General features: G+C 52.2%; 11 protein-coding genes across 11 annotated transcripts; 3 read left to right on the top strand and 8 right to left on the bottom strand.

Moving 5' to 3' along the window:
• Positions 1-1110: 1110 nt before the first annotated feature.
• Positions 1111-2376, bottom strand: SNOG_07716 (hypothetical protein; the record flags this gene model as incomplete). Its single annotated transcript, XM_001797995.1, has 2 exons — positions 1111-2258; positions 2340-2376. 2 exons carry the CDS (start codon positions 2374-2376, stop codon positions 1111-1113), a joined length of 1185 nt encoding a protein of 394 aa, XP_001798047.1.
• Positions 2377-3446: 1070 nt separating this feature from the next.
• SNOG_07715 (hypothetical protein) lies at positions 3447-7164 on the bottom strand (the record flags this gene model as incomplete). Its single annotated transcript, XM_001797994.1, has 4 exons — positions 3447-5568; positions 5915-5927; positions 6008-6644; positions 6799-7164. 4 exons carry the CDS (start codon positions 7162-7164, stop codon positions 3447-3449), a joined length of 3138 nt encoding a protein of 1045 aa, XP_001798046.1.
• Positions 7165-7447: 283 nt separating this feature from the next.
• On the bottom strand, positions 7448-8763 carry SNOG_07713 (hypothetical protein; the record flags this gene model as incomplete). The annotated part of the gene is made up of 3 exons (XM_001797993.1): positions 7448-8052; positions 8300-8656; positions 8679-8763. The coding sequence occupies 3 exons, from the start codon at positions 8761-8763 to the stop codon at positions 7448-7450; spliced, it is 1047 nt and encodes a 348-aa protein (XP_001798045.1).
• A 1089-nt stretch (positions 8764-9852) lies between these two features.
• On the bottom strand, positions 9853-12079 carry SNOG_07712 (hypothetical protein; the record flags this gene model as incomplete). Its single annotated transcript, XM_001797992.1, has 2 exons — positions 9853-11122; positions 11466-12079. 2 exons carry the CDS (start codon positions 12077-12079, stop codon positions 9988-9990), a joined length of 1749 nt encoding a protein of 582 aa, XP_001798044.1. The 3' UTR covers positions 9853-9987.
• Positions 12080-12379: 300 nt separating this feature from the next.
• SNOG_07711 (hypothetical protein) lies at positions 12380-12574 on the top strand (the record flags this gene model as incomplete). The annotated part of the gene is given in 2 exon segments (XM_001797991.1): positions 12380-12491; positions 12510-12574. 2 exon segments carry the CDS (start codon positions 12380-12382, stop codon positions 12572-12574), a joined length of 177 nt encoding a protein of 58 aa, XP_001798043.1.
• Positions 12575-13161: 587 nt separating this feature from the next.
• Positions 13162-14749, bottom strand: SNOG_07710 (hypothetical protein; the record flags this gene model as incomplete). The annotated part of the gene is made up of 2 exons (XM_001797990.1): positions 13162-13433; positions 13693-14749. The coding sequence occupies 2 exons, from the start codon at positions 14747-14749 to the stop codon at positions 13162-13164; spliced, it is 1329 nt and encodes a 442-aa protein (XP_001798042.1).
• Positions 14750-14999: 250 nt separating this feature from the next.
• SNOG_07709 (hypothetical protein) lies at positions 15000-15668 on the bottom strand (the record flags this gene model as incomplete). Its single annotated transcript, XM_001797989.1, has 2 exons — positions 15000-15107; positions 15162-15668. The coding sequence occupies 2 exons, from the start codon at positions 15666-15668 to the stop codon at positions 15000-15002; spliced, it is 615 nt and encodes a 204-aa protein (XP_001798041.1).
• A 361-nt stretch (positions 15669-16029) lies between these two features.
• On the top strand, positions 16030-16719 carry SNOG_07708 (hypothetical protein; the record flags this gene model as incomplete). Its single annotated transcript, XM_001797988.1, has 2 exons — positions 16030-16231; positions 16280-16719. 2 exons carry the CDS (start codon positions 16030-16032, stop codon positions 16717-16719), a joined length of 642 nt encoding a protein of 213 aa, XP_001798040.1.
• A 544-nt stretch (positions 16720-17263) lies between these two features.
• SNOG_07707 (hypothetical protein) lies at positions 17264-18157 on the bottom strand (the record flags this gene model as incomplete). Its single annotated transcript, XM_001797987.1, has 2 exons — positions 17264-17685; positions 17737-18157. The coding sequence occupies 2 exons, from the start codon at positions 18155-18157 to the stop codon at positions 17264-17266; spliced, it is 843 nt and encodes a 280-aa protein (XP_001798039.1).
• Positions 18158-18447: 290 nt separating this feature from the next.
• SNOG_07706 (hypothetical protein) lies at positions 18448-19934 on the top strand (the record flags this gene model as incomplete). Its single annotated transcript, XM_001797986.1, has 2 exons — positions 18448-19302; positions 19371-19934. The coding sequence occupies 2 exons, from the start codon at positions 18448-18450 to the stop codon at positions 19932-19934; spliced, it is 1419 nt and encodes a 472-aa protein (XP_001798038.1).
• Positions 19935-20215: 281 nt separating this feature from the next.
• On the bottom strand, positions 20216-22786 carry SNOG_07705 (hypothetical protein; the record flags this gene model as incomplete). The annotated part of the gene is made up of 3 exons (XM_001797985.1): positions 20216-22063; positions 22116-22388; positions 22439-22786. 3 exons carry the CDS (start codon positions 22784-22786, stop codon positions 20216-20218), a joined length of 2469 nt encoding a protein of 822 aa, XP_001798037.1.
• Between the last annotated feature and the right edge of the window lie 106 nt (positions 22787-22892).

Genomic DNA, 22892 nt, shown 5'->3' with positions numbered 1-22892 from the left:
GGCGAAGTGTTGGTTTACACTCACTATCGATTTCCACTCGCCCGTAGCAGTGGCCGAAACTCTCCTGCAGAAGTACTAAGGCTTCAAGTCAACTTAGGCGGATAGACGAGGAATAGCTGTCTTCTGTTGACGCGAGCAAGTCTCTGCTCCCGTCGATAGTCCTGACCCTCCCAAGATTCAGCCCGTCAATGTGTCCGCGTACGCTACCTTTCTCACCGCAAAATCCTCGGTCCGTTCACCCGACTGCTCAGATGATGCTCACGCCACGACGACGTGCATGCACAGCCTCGAGGGAAGGGCCTTCAGATCTGTCAGAAGTGCAAGGGCGGCGGTGATCGCCTTCGGCCCTGTCGGAACATTGTTGTACAAAACGTTTGAAAGTTTGGCGTCGGTCCTACTTTGGAAACCCTCGGCCTACTTGTAGTCTCGACTACAGTGCGCCAGGAAGGATACGCGAGCGGGGTTGAGTGTTGGTGGATGTCACCGTCTGTTGAGGGATTAAGATGTGTGTTCATTGCGAGACGGAGCGGTGAAGGTCAGCACTACGGGCAATGCTGGCATCACACGACTGACCTGATGTGTGCGCTATGCTAATGCGGTTTGTTAGTGAGGTCGGGCGGAAGTAGAGCAGTGTGGGCATGGGGTTGGAGGCGGCAGCAGCAGCATCAGCAGCCATCAGAGCCAAACATCAAGCCCAACAGTAGACCATGTATCGTCTCACGTTGAGCTGCGTTATTGTAGCTGAGTTTAGCACCTAAGAGCTTTCTTCGGTTCTTCCTCGAAGCATGAGACGTTGTTGACGCAGTGTTCTTCGATGCTCGTACAGTGCCTCCTTCTAGCTGGCTCTTTTCTCATTCCTCCATCCTTCAGACCTCCTCCTAGATGACCTGCCCATAACCATCTATATGTTATCCTCGTGCACAATGGCAAACACCGCACCTAACTCAATCGAATCGTGAACACTCATGTCGTTGTCTTTCGTTCAATTTCAGTTCCCTAGTACGAAGCGATCAGTGATGAATCGATAGTGAGTAAAGGCACCACACAAGTGCGTCAACATTAGGACTACATCAAGAAATATAATCTGTCAACAAGCCAACCTCCACCCCCTCATCCAGCAAACCCAACAACCTGAAACTGATGATTACACAGTTCCGCCCTTCTCACCACCTCAATCGCCCCATACCCCCCCGCAACCATCGTACTCCCCTCCCAAACCTCCAACTGCACCTTCCCCGTGCCCATACCCGTGTACTTGAACTTGTTGAACCCCGGCACCAACGCCGTCTTCCCAAGCTCCTTGCCGCCCACGTTAACAACCGAAACGAGATTCGTCACGTCCTGTGGAACAAGCACAATGCCCGACACGGCGTCCTCTGCGAGCGCAACCACAGACTCGGAAGTCTGGACGTCGTCACTCTCACACGTCCCATCGACAGTGAGCGTATGGTGCCAAAACACACCCTGAACGCGCCTGCCCTCCAGCGGCACCATACCCGCCGTCTGCGTATCGCCTCTTTTCCACGCGCGGATAAACGGCGTGAGCGCCTCCCAATACCCCCTGTGATCATACCCGTCCGTCAGATCGCGCGTTTTCTTCAGAAACAGCGCTTCCGTCCATAGGTTGCCCATGTAGTGTCCCTCGCCCGCGTCGTTCCAGCTCTGCAGCTGCACAATGTCCGGCTGCAGTGCGAGGATCTGGGCAATGCGGTGCTCGAGGTTGTCTTCGCCGCGGCGGTACCAGTTCTGGCTAGCGGAGAGGTGTTTGAACTGCACGGGGGACAGGCCCATCATGAAGATGCGGCGGGTTTGGAGGGTGGCGGAGTGGAAGAGGGTGTCTTGGGCGGTGGATACGGGGGCGCGCCCGGCGGAGGGGAAGGGCCAGGAGTTCCAGTTGAAGACGCCGTCGAGACTGGCGCGGTTGGAGAAGAAGGTAGGGCTTGGGGTGGCTTCGTGGAAGCCGGGGACGAGGAGCACGTCGCCGACTGTGTGCTTGAAAGAGGCCCATTGGCTGTCGGGGACTGTTTCGCCGCCAAAGGTAGAGAGGAGTGGTTTACCGATGCTGGCTGCTGGGTCTTTGAAGTGGAAGTATGATGGTCTGCTGCTGTATGACTTGAAGTAGTCTGCGTACTGGAGGGGATCTCCGCTGAGGTGGCCTGCAGCGTGATCGAAGGAGAAGAAGAGTTTGAATCCGCCGATTTCGTCAGCGTGCTTGAATAGAGATTCGACTGTGCGGTTGGACCATTCCGCGAACTGATCTACATTTGATTAGAATCTCTCAACGATGAATACTGCTAATGTACATGCCGTAGTTCATAGCGAAGCCGTCGAGCCCGAACGCTTTTGCGTCGAGAATGTCTTGTCGAACATGAGCATCCTGAATATCTCCTATCATATAGTGTGCAGTCCTGATTCGAAATATCAGCAAAGCCCATCTCAACCTGGCATCACTTCACTCACACCGGCTTAGTCACAGCCTGACGCGGGACTACACGGCAAGAGCCCAGCCCAGCCAGCAGGCCAACAGCAGCAGAAAGAACAAAGAGCATTTTAGAAACGAATGTGTAAACGAGTGGACTGTCAACCAGATGGTTGCCGGCTGCAATACAGCGGCTTCATGGTGACATATGTTCTTGTGTTGAATTGCATCAGGCTGGCCGAAACAGTGGCGTAGGTAAGGCGTGCAACTGCCCGTCTCTGCAATGGATCCTAAGGATAGGACATGTGGGGACGATGGGCGATGCTGTGCAACATTGAAAGTGTTTCTATCAACACTTATGGGGCTGTCCGATGTCCGTGGAGGTCGTGAAGGAAAGGCCTTTGCGAAGGTACCTAGGTACCGTAAATCAACGGTATGAGAGTATTGCGACAGCTATACTACCTCGGTATCCCAAATACCGTTCCAACAAGGTATTTCGACGTTTCCTGTCATCCACACGAGTTGAAACAACGGCAATCTCCTCTGACCCAAGCCTATTCGGGTCTAGGCCGCCAGCAGTCATCCTGCAGACAAGCAACATCTCAGCCATGTCAACAACGTCAACCATGATATATTCAGGTTTGCCTTGCGTTATCAAGATTTGCCATGTATACCAAGGACTCAGGGCCGTTGCCGTCCCGGCTGGATCTATCCCATTGCTGAGGCAAACAAACACGGCGGCCACCCCTTGATCCTTCAGCCTACTAATCTCGTTGTTTTGGGCCAACATTGTAATCTTATTCAGGCAGGATGATCCACCACACCACTTTTGTGCTAATGAATGATAGTAGGTGATCCTATTAGTCCAATGCCTAGTCGAGGAAAATAATGATCCAGGACGCTCAAACACCAGCGTTCCCAGGATCAGTTGATTCAAGAATGCTGGATTAAATATAACACATGTATCTTGGATTGGTCCCGAGTAAATTTGAAAGTCGTGTATGGTCACACCATTGCAAAGCCTACACTAATCAGTCTTTCCCTGTACCTTTACATCCTGCTTGCCCTCCCCACCACCGAAGAACCCACCAATATTCAAACCCTGGGTCTTCTCCTGCATGACCTGCATCAAGCTCTTCTGGTTCTTCTTTTCCACTTCACTCTCTAATTTCTCTTTATCCTCACCCTCTCCGCCCGTCTTACCTTCATTCTTCTCCCTTTCCTTCTTCTCTTCCTCCTGCTGCTTCTTCATCTCCGCCTCCGCTCTTTCGACTTCCGCGATATCAACATCTTCGAATCCAATCTTCCGAAGTATGGAACCGGTCAGATAGCGGTATTGCAAATGTCCGTCCACGAGTTCGCTGACATCGACATTCTGAATGCCGTGCACACCGAGCACGGGCTGGAGACCGGCGACGCCAAGTTGAACTGAGGACGTGCGGTACAAGAAGGCAAGGATGTAATCTTGCTTGGAGAAGACATTTACCACACGACCGCTGACGACAGAACGGACACGGCGCCAATCAGCTACGTCTGATGGACACGGCGCACCAGCCAAGACGACGTTCTCAATCAGACCGAAAGCACGACGCTCGGCGAGTTTCTGCAGACAAGAGTAGATAAGACGAGCACCCAGAGAGTATCCGACTAGGGTTACCGGGCGCTCGCCTTGGACCTTGTTGATGAGGGCGTCGGCGAGGACTTCACCAGCTCTATCGGCGCGGTACTTGGCCACGGAGAAGGGGTTGTCGAGAATGCCTGCAACCTTCAATAAGCCGAGAGGCCAGAGAGCAGCAGTGAGAGTAGCAAAGAGAGTCTGTTCAAGAATCTTCTTCTTTGCATAACCCCATGCAGCGCTAGTGATGAAGGTCTCGAGGCTGTGACCGAGCTTGAGGAGAGCTTCGAGTTCCCAACGCAGCGCGAAACCTTCTGTTCCCTTGCCAATGTATCGCCACGGCTTGCTGACTTCTTCCGGCTCACGTAGCCAGCCTGACGCAGCAATGGCGACTCGGAGGCGACGGGACTCGTTATCTTGATGTTTTGGGTCCTGCGAGCGATGTATCGGAATGAATGCAAAGTCTTCGACCTGTCGCGCGTAATCATCCATCGCACGGCCAGTCATTCTGGCGCCGTATGCACCAAACAACCCTCCTACCAGTACCGACGAACCAGCTAGGGTGCCGAGATATCCTGCTGCAGCTGTGGCCCCGAGACCGATGCCACCCATCACCGATCCTACGCCGGCCGCGAGAAGCGGAGCTGCAAGACCACCAGTAACACCAATGAGTGCTGCACCGGCCACGGAAGCGAGCCCAACCTTCCACTTGCGCGAAGTTTGACTTGCCTCAGCAGCCTTTTTGGTCTCCGCGTCAGCATTGAGCTGCTGCGATGCCGCTTCAAGAAGGCCCTGGGCGACTGTCTCTTCGTCCTTCTTAAGCACCGAAAGGGAGAGTCTGAGCGAGCTCGTAATGTAAAGGATCAGGATGCGAGAGTGCGCCGAGTAATGCTCAAGACTGAGCAATATGAGGACCATGGAATGCAAGATGAGTGCTCGCTTGCTCTCATCTAGCTGCGACAACTGCGTCTCCGCAGGCGGATACAGTTCTTTGAAAGCATTCTCCTCATCATCGTCTTTCGCGTCAAGACTAGTCAGGCTGGTGACGCCGACTTTGCTCTTCTCGACGCTTTCTTGTGCTTTTGTGTCCCCCACATGTTTCGTCTGCTCCTTCGCTTCTTCCCTCGAGTTCACTATCTCGCCCACTCTGCTGATGATTTTGCCTCTCCACTCGTCGAAATACTGCAACATTTCTTTTTTGAGCTCCTGCGCTTCGGGCTGTGCCAGTTCCTTTTTCGCATCTTCTTCACGTGACGCTCGCTCTTTCTTTACCTTGTCATCCTTTGCAACATCCACGGCCTCCAGATCAGTTGGTGCTTTCCTCAGCGCATCCTCTTCAGATTTCGATATTGCTGCATCCGATTGGACTTCTTCAGCTGTGTAGGTTTGGAGTAACGATTTCCGCATAGTTGCCGTGATCGTCGCTATCAGTAAGGTGAGTTCCGCGCATTGGTCTGCCGTAAGGAGTGTGGTGAGTGATGTTTCGTCCTTGTGTTCCTCTTTGTGCTGCCCAAAAGGCAGCTTTGGGGCCCAACTTGCCATGGTGTAGGTGGTTAACTATCTTGACTCGCAGAGCAAAAGAGTGCTTGAGAGGGTCGTGTAAAGGATAGATGGAGCTGCCTAGATGTTGCTGTTTTGGGAATGACGTCAATCCGATGTAGTGGGGGCGATCTCTGCGGTTACGCAGATCATCTACTAGCATTCCAGCAATACGGCATGTGACAGGCTGGAGACAGTTCCGTCCTATTTCTCGTAGAACAGCCTGGACTATTGTCAGGCAATGCTTCCTTGTCCCGTGTCCAGTCCACCGTGTGTTCTACATATTCACGTCTCGGTAACTCAGTCTCAAAGTCATATGCGCATGGCTGTATTATTCTTACACTCCCTTACCAACTATGCACCAACCCTACCAGTAGGCATAGGAGACGTGTTCCGCCCTCCCGTCGGAAAGTTCCTCGCACTCAAAAACACACCCTTCACAGCCCTGATGTCATTCTTCAGGACCTCGATTTGATCGTTCTTTCCGTCCTTCACGCCCGCTAATCCATAATTCGATCCATAGAGCCCGTTCATATTCGAATAGTACTGGTTCTGGTAGCTCATCTCGCTCAGATAGGATGTCAAATCGGAGACCTTCGTCTTTAGTGAGTTTGCAGATGCTGTGTCGTTTGACCGCGTAGATTCTAGTTCTTGCAAGTGCGACTTGATGATCTTGAGACGATTCTCGTGACCAGTCACGATGGGCTCGGGGTCGTTGGTGGCTACTGATGGCCTGCGCGAGAGCTCTGGAGTGGTCTGCGTCCCGTAATCTCGGTGGTAAAGCTCTGTGGGATCTGAATCGGCTTCTGATACGTCGTCAGCGGCATCCGTAGCCTTGTTCTTCGCCTTGGTCGCAGGATCGACCGAGACGGACTCTCCTAATCGTTTGTTGAATTCGGCCAGCTGTTCTTGTGTATGCGCCGCGAAGTCATGCCTCGCTTCTGTGAGGTTCTGTGTCATGGGCGCGATGATGTATTTTGAGAAGCCGTATAGAGTAGCCATCAGACCTCCTGTCGCATACGCCGTGGTCAACAACCGCTGGGTAGTTATCAATGGCGGTGGCTTCTCGGTCTGGGCAAGAAACTCGGGATATGTGACGATTGGGGGTATCTCACGTGGTTGTGAGACGGGAGGTGGACTCGGTTGTGGTGCTTCGGCTGGCTTTGAAGGCGTCTGCACATGTTAGTCTCACTCATTCCTGCGAAGATGACGCTGCTTTACTTACGGTTAACCACGCACGCTCTCCTGCTTCTTCCAGTCCTGCAGAAGGCTTCTCATCTGACTCTGCCCCTAGCAATGTCTCTATATCTTCTGCGCTCACGCCTTTGGACTCCAGAAACGCGACTTTCTTTTGCCGTGGCGCATCGCGGATTGTCGCATCGTCAAGAAAGCGCTTCGCTTGATCGAGTAGACTTGAGGGCTCTGGTTCGTCCAGGTCACTCTCTGTTGGTGTTGGCGCGTCTGCAATGGGAGATGTGCTGGCTTCTGATGGCTCCGTCGGCTCCGATTGTTGTTCGGCCTCTGATGGCGTTTCCACGGGCTTCTCGGCAGAGGCGAGTTGCCATGAGGGGATCTTTGGTTTGTTTGACATGTCGCTATTTCTGCGTGATGCGCGGAAGTCTGAGTGAAGAGGCGTTCGAACTATGGCAGCGCGACGCTTGAGCGTGACGCTGCTCGGAAGTCATGGCTGGACCGAGGCAAGAGATGCGCGCTAGTGCCGTTTCCTCTTTGGGACTACCTAGGCAGGCGCCTGTCAACCTTCGTCCTGGCTGACTTACTCTTCACATCTTCTTATGCGTCTACTGCAATTTTTCTCCTTTAATCGAGACAATGCAGATATAGTCACAGAACGGTACAGTACTGTCACGTCGCAATCATAACTTTTCATTCTGTAGTGCAAGCCGAACAACTACGTTTTTAGCAACGATAAGCAAATAGCCCTGATCGATGATGTTGTATGTTCTCTCCTCTTTCAAATGCTCGATATCAACTATCTCAAGCTTTTTTATCGCGTCCAGCCTCTTCGTCCCAGATTCATCGAGCCATTCGAGCACATGGGTAGGATGCTCGCTGGTCTGGATATGATGCACATTCGTAGATTGGGTTGGGTGTTCCACATGCATGTGGAGCTTTCCAGCCTTTACAATAGCATGTTCTCTGTTCATGCTGATTGGATGTCCTTGCATCATCTCTACTTCGCTGCCCGCGTCAGAGTTCGATGTGATTGTGGAGGGGCTGCGTTGAAGGGTATCAACGGTAGCAGCCACGTTCTCTCCACCGATTACTGCTGTTTCGCTTTCAATTGTCGCACCGGACAGTTTGCTCACCTTATGCTCCATTGTATCTTCTCCAGACGAAGTATTCGAGCATCCGGATTCTTCGTCGTTTGTGTCTCCAAGCTCTCCTTCGGATACAGGTGCAGGAATGGTAGTCTCCACAGCTAGCACAGTCCTCTCGCCGACAAGCCATTCCCGGCCTTCTGAGAACCTGTTCTAAACACCGACTATACAGCGTCGACGCAGAATGAGGCAGGGTGAGCAACGTGCTCTCGTTCGGATCTGGATACACAGTCTTCTGCCCTCTAGACAACAGCGTGGAGAGACTGGCATTGATCTGACGCGCTAACACTGCGTTGAAGCTTTGCTCCAAATCTGCAAAAGCTGGTATACACGGCAATCGCCATCCGGGATATAGGCGGCCATGGGTTCGAGCTGTGTGCAATTTACCGTGCATGGCTAAGAAGGTATTGCAGAGGAAACATGCGTCTTTGTGTGACGCCACGATGCGTGGCGGGAGCCTTGAGGGGTTCATCTCGGTGTGGTAGGAAAGTTGGATTTCGGCGTGGATCTTCGATTGTGTAAGGGTATTGGTGACTTGGCTTGCGAACTGCGCGTTCACGTCGTAGTCTGGTCTATTGATCAGGCGACGCATATGTTTGACATCGGCTTCCCGACATAGTGGATTGGCTCGGACGAAAGTATCTCTCAAACTTGGCATGGCAAGGGCTTCTGAAGGTCGACTGAATGCCGCTATCGGCAGATTGACAGGTATGAGTTCCCAGGTGTCGGAGCAAAGTGTTCTTTCTAGACATTCGGTATAATGAACGGGCTATCTCGCGATATCTTGCCACCTTGTTGATGGTGTTGATTAGGCTTCTGCGACTGCCTGGATCCATATTTCGAGCAGTCATGGCGGTAGACAGTGCCTCAATGTTTATCGTCTGCTTAAGATTGTACACTGAGTCTACTAGCTCATTCAATTTCATAGTCGTTTGATGATTAACCCAAGCATCCGCTGATTTAGTGATAAGTCTTGCCATCTCAACAAAATCGCTCAGTGGCTTATATCGCTGCAGGTTTGAGCCTGTGGAGCCATCCTTGTTCAGGCAGTAAATCGCGGAGCGCAGCTTGAGCTGAAAGCTTTGCTTTTGTGAGTTTCTACCGTTCTTTAAGAGTCTCAGTCTTAAGAGTATACGCTTCGCACACATGGACACGATTGCCGAGAAGACTACAGTCTCAGTCGCTGATCAAGAAGAAACCTGTTAGCTAATGGCGTTGCCAACATGAAGTAGCTTTAACCCACTTTGCGGGGAGTCCTTCAGCAAGGCAAAAAGGTCATCGAAGCCTTTCTTGAGCCGCTGCAAGCTTTGCTTCCCGCTCTTCCCATCGGTGCTATTCACAGCTAGTAACACATTCAACGAACCATTCGCTGGATTTTGCTCGATGCAGAGGGCCGGGATGTGATTGACATCGTCAGCGTCGTTTGCTAAGAATGCCAAAGCCTCTGCAAGCATCAACTCCTTTGGAAAAGACAGTGTGTAGTCTTGTGCGAACGGCGTTCTCGGCTCGAGCTCATTGCGCGATGGAAGATGGGGCACTGAATGTAGTACAGAGAGTAACGCAATGTTCTCGGCACAAATGACTGCAGAACTGTGACTGCTTGTAGTAGCCATCTAGGCGTAATCATTCACGTTCATAGCTCAATTCGCGTGGTTTTCTGGCAAAATTTCTTGACTTGTTGATGCGGAGTAGCCTCGCAGGTGCTGCCTCCACGCGGGGTTTGTCTTATCTGAAGCTCGACATGATGTAGGTTACACAGCAGCTACTGCCATCGCCATGCATGAGACTGTATGCATCAGTCGAGAGCCATGTCTATCCGCAGTATGCTATACGTACCGAGCAATTCGCCAAATTATCTTGTTGTTATTACAGCATCAGTACATGCCTTTCTATTGCCATTCACAGAACCACATCGTCTCGTTGTCAAGGGAGAGAGTACATTCGAATAAAATGCATTCTCTAACACGATACAAGCAAAGCTAAAGCTCCCCACAAGTCCTGCAAGCAGGTAAAGCACGACAATGCCTAGATACTCCAACACCCAAATCTCCAACCTAAACCTCCTCTTGCGCCTGCTAGCCGCTTGATGTGACTATCGTTGGCCCATCGTCGTATCTTGCAACATTGTTCCTCTCTTCGTTCCCTCGTCGAAAATCCCTGCTGCCTCGTCCTCGCCCACTGGCTCGCCAGTGACCTCCTCCGCCTCCGCCTCCACCTCCACCTCCGCCGCCACCTCCTCTCTTTCCACGGCCATCTTGTGGCCCTTTGCGACCGACCGAGAATTGTATGCGGGTCAGAGGCTGCTCGACCCATTCGCATCCCTTGAGACCGAGGTTATTCTTTTCCCAATCGCTCAGCCTCCACGCTTGGTAGAGCAACATCAGTCGTTGCTGATCTATTTCTTCCTTTCCAGGGGCGACCGTCTTGGTGAGTTTGAGTTGCCGCAGCTCCGGCACCCATGCCTTGATGTACTCGCCCTTTCCATCGTAGTCGAAGGCTTGCTTTACGGGATTGAAGATGCGGCCTTGTCGCGGGTCGTTGCCTACACCTGCGACATATTGCCAGTTCCCCCAGTTGCTGGCTACGTCGTAGTCGATAAGCAGCATCTCGTACCACTCTGCGCCAATACGCCAGTCGATGTCGAGATGCGAGGAGAGGAAAGAGGCGACATTTTGCCGTGCGCGGTTCGACGTATATCCGGTGCAGAACAATTCTCGGTTCGAAGCATCGATGAGACCAACTCCGGTACGTCCAGACCGGAAGCGCTGGAATGTTTCCATATTCTTTTTGTGGTCATCGCCAGCGCCATTGGGCTTATGTACCATTCGCCACCTCTTCTTGTATATGGGTTCATCACCTTGACCTTTACGGTGAGGTTGAATGCCGTATAGCGCAAACATTTTGTGACCAAACTTGCGCATACAAAGGCGCATGTAGTCTCTCCATAGTAGCTCAAACCGAACAGCTGCTGTGCCCTCGTTTTCGCCTTTGCCGTAACCTGCGATACCCTTTCCTTCACCACGTCCTTCTTCAAAGTCTTTCATGGCCCAGTGCACTTGCCGTGCGGTAATGTGACCTTGTGCGAGATATGCAGAAAGTTTGGTACTGAAGTCCAACCCGAGCATGCCGTTTCTCGTGGCTTTATATGAGCTCATTGCACCGCTTCTGATGAGGTGTGCGATTCGATCGAGCCCGTGTTCTTCTCCACCACTGAATGGATGTGCTGATTGTGCATCCGTTGGCCAGATCGGAGGCTCTGTCAGTGCACATGTTGGATCCGTCTCAAGCGGTGTCATAATCGCGCTGAGGAGGCCATCCCATGTGGTCGGTATTTTGAACGGCGCTTTTTGCGCAGGTATGTTTGGTGGGAGTGGCGGAAGTTCTGTTGGTGTGGGAAGCTGGGTCCGTGGGCGTTCCCGAAGTGGTTCGAGCGACTTGCGGTACGTCGTGTAAACATTTGGTAGATCAGCGATATCGTTGAAAGGAAGATCTCGACTGTTAAGATCAGTAATTTGAATGGTGTGGCTGTAATGTAAAGGTGGGCATGACGTACTCGTCTATGTAGAACTTCTCGTCAGCCCATAATTTGAATGGTATGTCGTTTTCTGCAGCGACCTTTCGCACAGCTTTGACTTCATCCCTCTCTTCTGTACCATCATCGCTGGTCATCCACACTCCGGTGATTTTAGGCTTGCTCTCATCTTCTCCATCCTTGAGGGAATATGAGTTAATGAAGTCCCGGACTACTTCGTCGACCATGCCCACGCGCATTTCCAGGCCAGATCCACAACCTAGGTTTTCCAGTTGTTGCTTGAGACCCCAAACACCCTGCCCTATAAATTTGGCGCGATGCGGTCCTGTACGCCATACTTTTGCAAACTGGCTGCGTGCTTCGGCATATGGACTTTTGTCTGATGGCGACGCGAGGAATCCGGAAGTTTCAATCTGTTTGGGGGGAAACACGTATACGGGCAAAAAGTGCGTAAAAGGCGCGCCGCCGTGTTCCGAGGTCAAGGAATCATCACGGCCCCTGCGCTCACCATTAGGCGAGGATTTCCTGCTATTAGCTCGTTGCGTTTGCTGTGCAGCAGCGTGGAATGCCGGATTGTCGGAGAGGCGGATGTCCCGACGGAGGATGTAAAGGACAATGCGGGCCTGCTTAGACATGGCCGGGTTGGTGGGCTTCTCGCTAGCAGTGCAACCGCGTGGGAAGGAACAACAGGAACAAATGGATAAATCGCAAGTATTGCACAGTGGCCAAGAACAGCTGCGGCGCAACATTAAGAGGGTGAAACGATCACCTAGACCGCCTAGCTAGGAATCCCAGAAGCATTGCGGCAACACAGGCGAAGGAGAGGCTCACTGCGTGTGGGACGTCATGACCCCAGGGCGACAATGGAGCTATGTCTGTCGAAAATTCTTGGGCACGAGGCTCGTGGGCACTAAGAACGAGGCCCTAAGTCAAACATGTCATCTGTCAGCTATTCCAGACTGCCTCCACTCGGAAGACTGCAGATGCTTGTGTCTGAGGAGATCCGATTCAAAATTGGTGATGCTTGCTGCAGCATCTTGGACCGGGGTATGACGTCAGCTGCAGGGAGGTCGCCGAACAGCGATTGGCCACCGTCCGATGCAGGGACGCAGCCGCGAACGAGTTGGTGACGGACCGAAAAAGTGATGCGAAGACAGGGTGGCGATGGTGAAGCTCTCATTAAAGTTCGAACGATCGCGAGCTGGTGCATCGCCCACTTTGCCTGATTGGGTAAGGCGTGCATGTAAATCTAGATCTCTTGGCGATTGAAATCGCAAGACTTGGAGCGGAAATCGTGCTCGACACGTGCCGGTGCTCCAAAAGGGGCATTTCCCGCTTGGCGAGGCATGGAATCTTGGGCACGGCTGAGCTTCACTACGTTGACAGCCAATAATTGTACGTCATATGACAGACGCCAGTCAATATGCCTGCTACATACTCGTCTCACCTGTCGTTGCCGAGTCGACGGAAATAGGCTCCGATACCGCATCATTGGCGCGATCGTACCTGGTACTGCTCGCACATCAAGGAGAAGGTGGATCATGGCAAAGCAAGGGTAATGAGCTTGCGGCATATGAAGGGTCTGGTGGATCATGGCTTAACAAGGACAGCAAGTGTGCGGGCAATCCCTGGAGATGTGCTGTTTTGGTTGAAGTCGACATGACTTGCTATATCCTAGCATCGGGTATCTAGGCCGCTCATTTCCACGTTATGCAGCTTAACACACTGTGCGGTACACCCCATCACTCGAGGGACGTTGGGCCTTGTGCTTGTGCTCCTTCTTCAAGCCCTTGTTGGCATGCGTCTTCTCGACGCTAGCAGACGCGCCTGGCTGGAATGCTGCAAGGTCGACGGCATCGGTCTTCATCAACAGCTCCGTGGTTGCGCAGATGTCGGTTACGAGCCGGTCAATCATGTCCAGAGACAAGCTCTCGCGTACGACAACCCGCAAGATCTCGGTCTTATCCTCGCCAGGCGGGAGCGGGTAGTCTACGATTGTCAGCCACGGCCGCCACAACGTTAATGCATTCGATCATCGACGACGGGGGTGCAACATCAGCCAGCCCACACAATAGCCTGAAGGAATACACAGGGCCTTATCAGTCTGAGAGAAACTTAGCGATCTTGCGCATAGCTCCAGGCTATTGGATGCCACTGTTCTTCAGACGACAAAGACCCTGTGTATAGCTTTAGGCTTTGTGATGCTACTTTTCGCTCTCCCTTGTCGTTGGTGGTTATTGGCACTTACTAGGAATAATGTATTGCTTGGCTCTCAATAAATTGGAGACAGACTCTTGCTTCACGTGCGGGTAATCTTTCTTGAACTCATCGGTGAGGGCAAACGCAACGACGGGCAGACCGGCATTGTAGTCTGCGCTCGTGTCTCCTTCGTCGTACTGCTTCTTACCTGGTACATATTTCAAGTCACCCTTCTTGCGGTGAATATCGCTGACGCATCGATACCACCCAGTGTGCTCCAGCGCCCGGCTCAATAGGCGCGCATTGGCGAGCCCGTTCTCCATTATTCCACGGTATCCGTTGAAGCCTAGATGAATCAGGTTATAGTATTGGGCAATAATCTGAGCTCCTGGTCGCGAAAAGTTGAGCGTGTAGGACTCTTCGGTCCCGCCGAGGTAGTGCAACTCAAAGATCAAGTGCTTGGGCAGGTAACTCTCGTCTCTCCAGATGATCCAGCCAACGCCAGCATATACGAGACCAAACTTGTGTCCCGAAGTATTTATTGACTTGACCCTAGGCAGTTCGAAGTCCCACTTCTGGCCAGCTTTTGCGTGAGTAAACGGCGCAATGAATCCACCAGATGCGGCATCGACGTGGATCGGGATGTCGTGACCAGTTTTCTTCTCGAATTCGTCCAGGATGTTGGAGATCTCCTCGACTGGCTCGTAGTGGCCAGTATAAGTCGAACCAAGAATCACGAACACGCCGATCGTGTTTTCATCTATGTTCTCCTTCACCAATTTGGGGTCCAGGCGATATGAAGACTCTTCGCTAACGGGCAGAATGCGAGATTCTACCTCGAAATAACGAGCGAACTTCTCAAGGGCGACTTGTGCGTTGGCGCCCATGATTATGTTAGGCTTGGAAGTGTCTTTTCCCTCTGCCATGCGCTTCTCCTGCCAGCGGCGCTTCATGGCGAGTCCACCGAGGTGTATGGCTTCGCTTGATCCGGTAGTCGCACTGCCAATGGCCTTCTCGCTCTTCTGAGCACCCCACATGTTCGCGATGATCGACACGCAGCGTGCGTGCATGTCCATCATTGCTGGGTATTCATCAGCGTCCGACATGTTCTTGGAAAGATTCTCAATCATCAGCTGCGAGGTCTCGACATATTAAAATGTTCATTATGGACCTACGGTAGAGTAGGCCTCTACTGCACAGATCCTCGCCCATCGTTCCTGCATATCCCGGTACCGTAGTTTTCATGCACAAGACCACCGTAGATGTCCATCGTCCGATCCCTTTTCAATTCTTTGCAGACGTGGTCCGCGTTCGCCACACCTGACCGCGTGTGCCCCTTCCTCAGACTCGAGAGTCCTAGTCGTGCCAGACGCGAGACCCGAAGGTTCCGCTTGTGTCGCGAGCGTCCTCGCTATCCCAAACCCGGAAGTCATCGTCCTCAAGCCAAGTAACGGTAACCTGCACCTGTGCAATCATGTCAATACACCTCTTTCAATCCTGGATTCAGTGTTTGCTTACTGCAGAGACGCTCTCAGTAGTGCGGTTGCTTCGGCGAGTAATGTCCGTCATGTTGATACCTCTAGCCCGGCGGATCTTGTGCATGTTTGCCATCATTGCTGCAGTCTCCTTGCTAAGGTCAATTACATCGCCCTTGCCGTAATCGTGCAATGCTTCGCCAATGCCTTGAGGAGTGACTAGACCAATTGTACAGCCATCAGTGAGTACGACCTTGGCTTTGTCGATGTTATCGTACATGGTATCAGTAACCCTGAGAGGCGTATGCTTCGGATCTTGGAAGAGCGCAACGGCCTGCTGCATGTTCTTGCGCAGCTCTGTAACAGAGCGAGATAGCTCACTGGGCTTCCTAGGAGCCTCGTTTTTTGCTTCCATAGCTTCGAGGAAACTGATGACTTCTCGGACCTTGCGCTGTGACTCGTCGAAGCCGTTCATGTCTTCTTGGGACATGTGTCCATCAATTGACTTGACGACACTGCCCCATCCTGCGTTGTCGCTTTGGTTGTTCATACTATAGTCTGCTAAGCGTTAGAACGCCGACCGCGTTGCGGCAATCACGGAGACATCTTACCTGTATGCTGAAACTTCAGGCGACTTGAGAAGTCGATGAGAAGAGGCGCTGGGTGGAGGAATGGAAGACTGCTGCAAGTGACACTGCTGCCTCAATATATACAGTAGTTCAAATATGATGGTGAGGAAAGGCTCCGACATTCGGCATCGGCTGTTGCTTACTCAGCGTGCCTGACGAGCTAGGTAAAGGTGAAGGCAAACGAGAAGCGACTATCAAAAGCAGCAGCCACAACCACGGCACCTTCTATCCTACTGCCCACTTGCCACCCACAATAACCACTACTTGCGCATGTTAGCCAAAATGACTTTCACTATTCTCGTGCGAGACGGTCTTCCCATGTTGCGCTTACCGATGTACGCAAACAGGCTCGCTTGCAATGCGTGCCACGGCTCTGGAGAGAGCTGCTCGTGGGCAGGCCGCCATGAACTTCAGATCTGTGATAACTGCATCGAGTTCGAGCGCGTTTGTCTGGCACTTGGCCACAAGGACCGCGCCACCATCCGTGAGTGAATAACGCTGCACGCGGTCCGCGTTTGACTCACATCTACAGATTTCTTCAGCAACGAGCCCGAGGACATGATCGCCGATGCCCAAGACCAACGTGGAGACGCCTATAAGGACTGGATCAAGCTGTGCCTGAAGCAAATTGATCGCGTCGGTACTTTCCTTGAGAACTTAGCCCACCCACCCGAGGAAAAGTTCGCAGAGATGCAGGACCGGCTCGACGCAGCTAAAGAACGTCGCGCGGCAGACACCACCCACCTTGCCTCGGTCTCTGCGGCGGATGTTGCTGCAGATGAAGATGGAGAGAGTATCGACAGCGATGAAGCCTGCAGCGTCACCGACGACGACGAGATGGACTCCGAGGACGAAGCTTTCTGCGTCGAAGAGGACATCAATCTTGAGATCGAGATTGAAGTGCAGAGTGAAGACGAGGACGAGGACGAGGACGACGTTGATGCCGAGGGCGAGGGCGGTATGGAGGAATGAGCAACGCGGTCCGCGATGAGAGCAAGTGGTGAGGGGCTACGGCGTGAGGGAGTTTGCCTATTTGGACATGAGTTTTCTATGGGAAAGCCACAGAATGGCACACACACATTGATGTGCTGCTTCAGGGAAATGTATTCTAAACTCAATCTTATATCCTCTCAAATGCTTCATGTTGCACTCCATCCGGTATTCTGATAGAGACTTGTGATGATCTTGGTGTATTGCAACTCTCCTACTCGTGTTTCTCAGACGCAACACATGCAGAAACATACGTTATTCCTCGGATCCAAGCGAGCTATGTAGCAGCACTCTTTGCAAAGACATGCTAGAAAATGGCCGTTAATGAGCGCCAATTCCGGAATAGCCAATTCCCCCGCACGCCCATCTTGTTGATCGAGCGGCATTTCCGCCACAAGTCCTCCTAAATCATGCTGTGTGTCCTGCTTAGCCGATGTTTCCGCATCTCCAATGTCTTGCTGAGGCTCACCGTTACTGCCATTCGGAGTCACATCGTCTTGTGGCGCTGGAGTCGACTCATTGTTTGCTACAAAGCATTAGCGTCTTGAACGCGGACCGCGTGGCCATGATACTTACACATGGACAAGTCTTCATCGTCATCGTCTTCATCGTCATCGTCATCGTCTTCATCGTCATCGTCATCGTCTTCATCGTCATCGATTGACCAGTCGGAGTCTTCATCGTCAGAGGATTTCCAGTCACTGGCCATGGCCAGGTCTCGATTTGAGTGGGTGGATGCGCTGTCCCATTCTGAGCCTGACCTCATCTCGATGTCGGTGGATTTGGCGCTGTCGTCTTCATCGTAGTCATCTGGCAATGAGTAATATTTCTTCCTGTCTCCTGCTTCCTGTTGATCTGCCTTTTGCTTGTTCATTGTCTCTTGAACGTCGTACACGAGATCATCTGATGCTGCGTCTTCCTCGTCAGTGACGAAGTCAGGTTTGTACTCTAAACGTTATTGTTAGTGTGCCGAATCGAAAAGTTACGGCGCAGATATACTTGGATCTTCGGGGTCAAGGCAACGAAATCGGGAGGGCTCCCAGCCCTTTGTGTGCGGGTCGAGTGGTTTTGGAAAGCATTGCTGTTGGTACTCCGCAAGAACTTTGCTCAACTCCTGTCGACGCTCATCTGATGGCCCGTCGATCTCAGCCTTGACCAGTTTCTTCAACTGGTGCTCTATCTTTCGTTGTCGCTGACCTAGAACACTCTCCCTAGGAGATGTTGGTGGACCTGGTCGTGTGAAGACGTAAGCTGCGAGCTTTTCTTCGAGCTGGGACTTCTTCTCGTCGATTTCCGTATTGGCTAGCGCCTTTCGCTTCTTGCCTGTGGCTATTGACCTTTTTGTGTGAGCAGATATCAACATTGCTAGCTGCTCCTCCAGATCCATGCAGGCGACGTCTGTTTTGCGCGCAGTAGCCATCTGCGTGGGTATGTCACTGTGAACGCGGACCGCGTGTTGCCAAAGTCACGAATTGGATTACACGATAGCCAAAGAGCTGGTTTCTTGACAGAGCGATTGTTTTGCGACAATGATGGGCAGGTTGAAGTAGCGGGTCGACCGGGCGCACTGCATGTGGGAGCGTTTGCCTTTACCTACAACACCCCTCACCCCGCCACCCCGCCGCCACCTAGTCCTTTAAAAGCTCGCCTTATCACAACCAGAACCAGAATTGCCATTTGATCTCGAGGGGACGACCATAACACTACAAGATGGCGCACCAGTTCGCAGATAGCGATCGCGCGATCAACACAAACCTCGTGCGCTACGACTTCAAGGCCGATGCCTCAGAGTCGGTGCCTAACTCGGTTCGCATACGCTTTGCTTCGAGGCTGAAGCCCCGCGGAGGAGAAGGAAAGCTTGTGGATTTGGTCAACAACGGAAAGATCAGAGTCCCGCCCACTAAGCCAACAGACACTGAGCTTAACTGCACGGAAGCTGATGAGAAGAATGTTGGCTTATGGATTGGCATGCGTCCACCTGGCGCTGAAAATTACACGCGAAAAAATCTGGGAGGCTCTCTTAACGGGATGAGCGTCTTCAGCAGTAAGGACTCTGCTATTAAAGTCATCGCCCACGACCCCAACGCGCTCCGCGTTGTATGCGTCAACTCTGGACACGCCCACGCAAACTTCTTCGCCCTAGCTAATGTCAATAGCGAGGGCCTTTGCGAAGCCATTGAGTGCAAGGCACCCGAAATTTTCTATTTTGAGCCATATCGTGTCGACACTGATAAGGCAAATGGTCAACGAGAAGGGGGCTGGAACCGCAAGATTGTGGAGATCATGAAACCGGCAGAGCGAGCATCAGAATCATGGCCAAAGAGCTACGACAAAGAAAAGTTCCTAGTGGAAATGCCGCAGTCTCGAATGAACGACATCGTTGGTATCATCTCAACGTACCTACTCAACCCGAACGTGGAGAGCTCCCTGTTAGACAGGGCCCTGAAACTGTTAACTGAGGAAGGCGACGAGGTTTCTGAGGGCAGTGAAATGCTTCCCCTACTTGCCATGGATCCCAATTCCATTGAAGAGAATGACTGCAAGCAGCTCAAGAGCGAGCTTGAGGTATGTTTTGTGCTGCACGCGGTCCGCGTCGACGATTGGATCAATGCTGACGATTTTGTGATTCTCAGTCTGCGTATCCCGGAATTGAGGAGATGGAAATAACTGATGGGGAGCTTTACAGCATGTGCCAAGCTTGCGCTGAGGGAAACCTCATCCTCCCATATATGCACATCAGGCCTTTTGTTGTCGCATACATATACCACACAAGAGTAGATCCACAAATCACGGAAGACGGCGCCCTTGTGATCCAGACGCTGCAAATGGTCCAGCTCCAGAGCGGTATGAAACCTCAGCCACCGCCCATGGTACCAGGAGATAGCATTCGTACTCTCATCCACACCATGGCCGAATCGTTGCAACAGGTCCTAGACCACTCTATCGAGCAGAACAAGAGCGTGGCTGAAAGCCAAGGTAACGCAGTGGTGGCTGACGCACTTCCGAAGGTCTTTGAAAAGTGGGGAACCACCTTCGACGTCGAAGTCACAAAAGTCTATGGCGCACAGGTGTTTCGGTACCTCGCCTACATGGTGTTGCCAGCGGTGACGAAAGATTTGCACAAGGCACTCAAGGCACGAATCTCAATGTTCAGGGCATTAGAAGCAGGATGGGATATGGGCGAGGACCAGGGATGATGTCAAAGGGAAAACGGAGCAGGTTGAAGATTTTGAACATGGAGAACACCACTAAGACGTTATTCTCGGACCTGATTTCCTTTACTTGTACGATATGGAAATGCTAAAGACCCTCAAAAGACAGCAGGCTCTGCTTAGAAGCTAGCTGGAGGCCTGCTACATAAATGCCTTTTGCTGTAGAGAGGAGATGAATTGAATAGCAAAATTGAACACCCCATGACGCTCAAAATCCATATCCCTTCCTTCGCTCAACGTGGACCGCGTTTGGTATCCTAGTGCCATCAATACTCACCGGTAGTTCCTGAGTACTGCTTGGGGATGCGTGGTTTCTCGCCTGGTGGGACTCTGAGGTATTTCATGACTGACTCGTTGACGATGGTCTTCTTACCAGCTATCGCGAGGAAGAGTGAATCAATCAGCGAGTTCGAGGCGCTGAATCTCCACACTGTGACGGGGTTCAGGTTGCCCTGGCGATGGGTACGAGACCATGCCTGCCTCTCTTTGTTGTGGTTCCACCAAGGTTCAAGCTGAAGTACATGTTGAGCTGTTGACAGTTCCAGGCCATAACCTCCTGCCCCTGGCGTAGCCAGCATGATTTTCGTGAACGTTGTCTTGGTTTCGAACTGGAGCTTCCTGTCAGCCCTCTCCTGGCTCGATGTCGTGCCGTCGAATCTCAGTACCTCCACGCCAGCCTTATGCGCCCATTTGCTTCGGTACAGAGCCTCGCTGATAATGTCATGAAACATCAAGAATGTGGTAAACACCACGATGTCTTGCTGTTCCATGTCCACAATATTCTCAATGCATTCGAGCACTTCACGCACTTTATGGGAGAATATCTCTCTATCAGTCATTTCTCTGACCTTATTGAGCCAGATCTTGCGGCTCTTCTCGTCAACAACTTCCGTGTCGACGAATTCAGCTTCAGAGTCCTTCTCCTGGTCTTGTCCCGCGCCCTCATCATCCACGTCACCATCGTCTTCTTGCTGCGCAGTCGTGTCACCTTCTCCAGCATCTTGCATTGCGATATCGGCACTTGAGGCATCCGGCAGAGTGGGTGCGTCACTAGCCTTACCCGAAGGCTTCTGGTCCTGTACGCGGTCCGCGTTGTCAGACAGTGCTGCAAATTGGTGTTGGAGTATCATATCCATCCTTGGGTCGATTGTTCGCTCGTTGCTTCCTTTCCCAGCATCAATGTCAATCTCCATTGCATCCTCGTCAACTGCTGCGGTGTTCCGCCACTCCTTGAGAAGCTCTGCGATGATGTCTCGGGCCTGTTCAAGGAGCTTCTTTTGTTTGTTTCGGTCGCTTTGGCTGATAAGTACAGGATTCGCGCAAATCTGTTGCGCACGCATTGCATGCATCAGGGCCGCGGATCCGTTTTCTTCGACAAGAGCGCTAGCACCCTCTGTAGACTGCATGAGCTTCATCTTAAGCGCATAGATGAACTTTACGGCATGTGCAGCAACGGTCATTTCGTCGTCGTCGGCCAGCTCGAAATTCCACCAAACAACCTTTAGGCCGGGAAGATCAAGTACTGTATCGGGTCGGCAGATTGTGAAGCCTTGCAACCATTTGACAAGTCGGTTTTTTTTCGACACAGACGGGTCTTGGAACCGTCCGTCAGCCTTCTGTGCAAATGCTCGCTCGAACAACCGTTTGTCCTGGAAGGGGTGAACACCCGGCAACTGCGCACAGAGACCGTGGATGTCCCACCACCTATTATCCAAGAATGTGCCCGAGGCCATCCAGACCTTCTCTGTGCGTATCGCGCGGACCGCGTTGTGTGTTTCACTTTTCGTGTTTTTGACGAATGAGGCTTCGTCGAGAATCAAGTGGTGCCAAATCACGCCCACTTCCTCGAAGACGTCTGAGAATAAGGCGTTGGCACTTCTCTTAACGACGTTCAGTGGGAGCAAGTGCTTATGCTCAGGTGTCGAGCAGAGTTCGAGCGCTTCAGCCATGCCCAAGAGTGCCACCAAATCGAAGAAAGGACGGTACTTCTGATATTCGCGATAACGCGACATCACGAAGTTGTATGTAACAATGACGAACTGGTATTTGCCCTCGAGTATTGCATTGGCGGTGGTGCGGGGGTCGTTGAGGATCAGGCTTTTGGGTTGTCGGTCCTGTTGGCCATTTATCAGCAATCGTCAATCTTGAGCAAAGGGAACTACTCACTGGCGAGTAGTGCTTGCCTATTTCGGCCTTCCATTGGAGAGCGCACGACTTAGTCGTGACTACGAGGTCGGGCCAACCAGGTACACGATCACGCATGGATGCTTCTATGCATTGTACCGTTTTGCCTAGACCACAAGGGTCTCCCAATATACCGCCCTTGTAGATGCCGTTGCCCAGTTCTATGAGCATGTCAATACCCAACTCTTGGTAGTCGTGCAGCTGCGAGACAAGCTCCGGCGACCGAGACGTCTTGGTGGGCCTGTGTAGCTTGTCCTGAGTCGATGTTAGAGGCATGTACCTCTCAATAGAAGACCTGGACTTACGATATGTTTTGTGTACTCGGATCCAAGATACTGGGTTAGCGGGACTGTTTTGGAGTTGATGATGGCCACATGCTCCCGGTTGGCGCGTATCAGTTCAGTCAGCTCTTGCTCTGCGTTGGCTTGCTCGGCCTTCTCAACGCGGTTCGCGTTGGCCACACTGTCGTTCGCAGCGCCATCGAGCAGCAGATACCTGCCGGGCACGACTAATTTTAGTGCAATCTGATCAATCTTGCTCAGCGTCGCCTTCAGCTGTGAGGACGATTGTGCAGATTGTTGTTCACGCTCGCTGAGGTGGCGCAGACCCAGAATCGCCTGCTCGACGCGGTCCACGTTGTCGCGATCGTTCATCTTGCCTACTGATGTTTGCCTCGGCTTGCTGTATGAGAAGGGCAATTGTTGATGGCCTTGGGGTGTGGGAAGGTACAGTTGTGTTGTTGGTGAGTCTAAGTGGCGA

Source organism: Parastagonospora nodorum (assembly GCF_000146915.1).
Source record: "Parastagonospora nodorum SN15 chromosome Unknown scaffold_11, whole genome shotgun sequence".
NCBI classification, from domain to species: Eukaryota; Fungi; Ascomycota; class Dothideomycetes; order Pleosporales; family Phaeosphaeriaceae; genus Parastagonospora; species Parastagonospora nodorum.
Note: the sequence above shows the minus strand (reverse complement) of the source record. Positions and strands in the feature narration are given on the sequence as shown.